The sequence below is a fragment of the Wolffia australiana genome, chromosome 9 (genome assembly GCF_029677425.1).
Source record: "Wolffia australiana isolate 7733 chromosome 9, ASM2967742v1".
NCBI classification, from domain to species: domain Eukaryota; kingdom Viridiplantae; phylum Streptophyta; class Magnoliopsida; order Alismatales; family Araceae; genus Wolffia; species Wolffia australiana.
Window position 1 is genome coordinate 11170667 of NC_135843.1, and position 2398 is coordinate 11173064.

The window sequence follows — 2398 nt, forward strand, 5'->3', positions numbered from 1 at the left end:
ACCTTGATGCCCACGCAACTCCTATCAAAGTTGCCACCCAAGCGGGACATGAACCATCAAATTAAATTTCCATGGTACCCGTCTTTGTATGCCGGCACCACACAAGAGGCCGCCTATCTACCGGTAGGAATTGCGAAAGCAATTGCAAGGACTGTTAGAGAATAGACTGATTCAGTTGTCCAAGTCACCCTTTGGTGCACTAGTCCTCTTCCACAAGAAGGTCAGGTACTCAAACCCTACGGGGATTACCAAGCACTCAACAAGGTAACAATGAAAAATAAATATTTTGTACCGAATGCTCAGTAGTTGCTTGATAGGCTCAGGGATGCTTGCTTCTCCTCGTGGGTGGATTTGATGTGCGGGTATCACTATGTGCGAATCAAGGAGGGAGATAAGTTGAAGGCGGCGTGTGTGATACAATATGGATCTTTTGAATTCTGTGTGACGGCCTTTAGACTCACGCATGCTCCTACAACATTTTGTTTTCTCATGAACAATATTTTTTGAGATTGTATCAACAATTTTGTGGTGGTGTACTTGAATGATATTCTTGGATACAGCCGAACCTTGGATGAGCCTGTGAGGCATCCGAGGAAGGTGATGGCCAATCTGAAGGAGCATGAGCTCTACCTCAACCTGAAGAAGTGCGAGCTTGCTTTGTAGGGAATGGAATTTCTCGAAGACCTAATTGTGAAGGGAAGTGCGCACATGGATACCTCTAAGGTGAAGGTGATTCGGGATTGGATAGCACCAAAGGGAGTACCCAAGTTAAGATCCTTTCTCGTGCTCGCCAATTACTACCAAAATGTAAAGTGATAGTGGACAGACCATTACCACAAAGCATCCAATGAGTTGAAGAATTTAGTCTGTAGTGAGGTGGGGCTCCAATTGCCCATATTCGACAACCGTATGAGATACATACCAATGCTTGTGACTTCACACTTGGGGGTGTCTTGATGCAAGGAGGACATTTGTGACTTACGAGAGCCGAACTCAGAATGTCATGAAGAGAAGGTATTCTATACAGGAGACGGGGATGACACCCATGGTGCACTGGTGGAGAGTATGGCATCACAATCTCCTCGTAGAAAAGTTTATGATCTACACTAACAATATGGCAACCAGCTGCTTCGAGTTGCAAAAGAAGCTAACCTCGAAGCAGGCCAGATGGCAAGACTTCTTGGTCGAGTTTGACTTCAGCTTAAAGTACAAACCAGTGCATGCAAATCATGTTGTCGACGCCATGAGCAAGAAAGAACCTGAGACTTTTGAAATGGCACTTTCAAGAATCCGAAGAAGCATCATAGATTATATAAATCTGGTGCTGAAAGATGTTCCACAAGCTCTCCGTCGTATGAAGTACAGCGCTGTGGGCGAGATGAGGAGATTTTGTGTCAAAGATGATATAATTTATGCAAGTGTAAATCAGCCATATGTGTCGCGTGTGGGTGGGCTGCGCCGTAAGCTCCTCTATGAAGCACACGATGCAGCCATGCTGGACATCTAGGACAAGGGCCTACGCTCGCACTCTTGACCAACAGCTATCACTAGCCGGGAATGGAACGGGTGTGGAGGCTTAGGTCCGGTCATTCCTAGTGTGTCAACAATATACAAGGAAGAAGGTTAATGCTGCAGGAATGCTAGAACCTCTCCCAAGGGCGAGTAGACCGTGGAAGTCTATCTCGATATATTCCATCACCTGTCTTCCGCGCGTGGGTAGGCACAATGCTATCTTGGTGGTTGTGGACCATTTTCAGAGTACTCAACATGTATTCCTACCATGTCAGAAGTGCACTCGGATGGCATAGCTCAACTCTTTATGTCCCATGTGGTGAAGTCTTGCGACTTGCATTGGACATCATTAGCAACCGTGGTACAAGATTCACAGGTCGTTTTTGGGAATCAGTTTTAAGTACATGGGCTCTAGGTTCAGGTTTTCAATGAGCTTCAAACCCCAAAATGATGGCCAAACATAGCGTGTGAATGCTATGTTTGAAGAGTATTTATGACACTACATCTCGGCCAATCAGGAGAATTGGGTGGACCTGCTGGATGTAGTACAATTTGCACACAATATCAACTAGAACTCGGTGATGAAACACAAAAACATCGGGATCGGCTCGAGTGTTACAACACAATGGAATGGTGATAATCAGGATTCGATTCCTTAACGTCCCTTTCGACCGGCTAGACGTCTAAGCAATCAAGGGTATTGTCAATACCCACCGGTGTCTAATTCCTTTACGCTCTTTAAGAATAGAATAATGTTTTCTTTTATCATCTTCAAAAAAATTTATCATTATACGGTATTGTCTTAAATAATAAAACCCCTTACTATCATTTAAAACAAATACGTTTTTAACTATACTTTTATTATTTTATAATATTATTTTATTGT

At 43.8% G+C, this 2398-nt stretch overlaps 1 protein-coding gene across 1 annotated transcript; it reads left to right on the top strand.

Moving 5' to 3' along the window:
• The first annotated feature begins 1036 nt into the window (after nucleotides 1-1036).
• On the top strand, nucleotides 1037-1507 carry LOC144707396 (uncharacterized). Its single transcript, XM_078580500.1, has one exon. The coding sequence runs from the start codon at nucleotides 1037-1039 to the stop codon at nucleotides 1505-1507; it is 471 nt and encodes a 156-aa protein (XP_078436626.1).
• Nucleotides 1508-2398: the final 891 nt, after the last annotated feature.

Bases quoted from the DNA above. Each gene is read 5' to 3' on its own strand.
- LOC144707396 (XM_078580500.1), top strand. From the start codon at position 1,037: ATGACACCCATGGTGCACTGGTGGAGAGTATGGCATCACAATCTCCTC.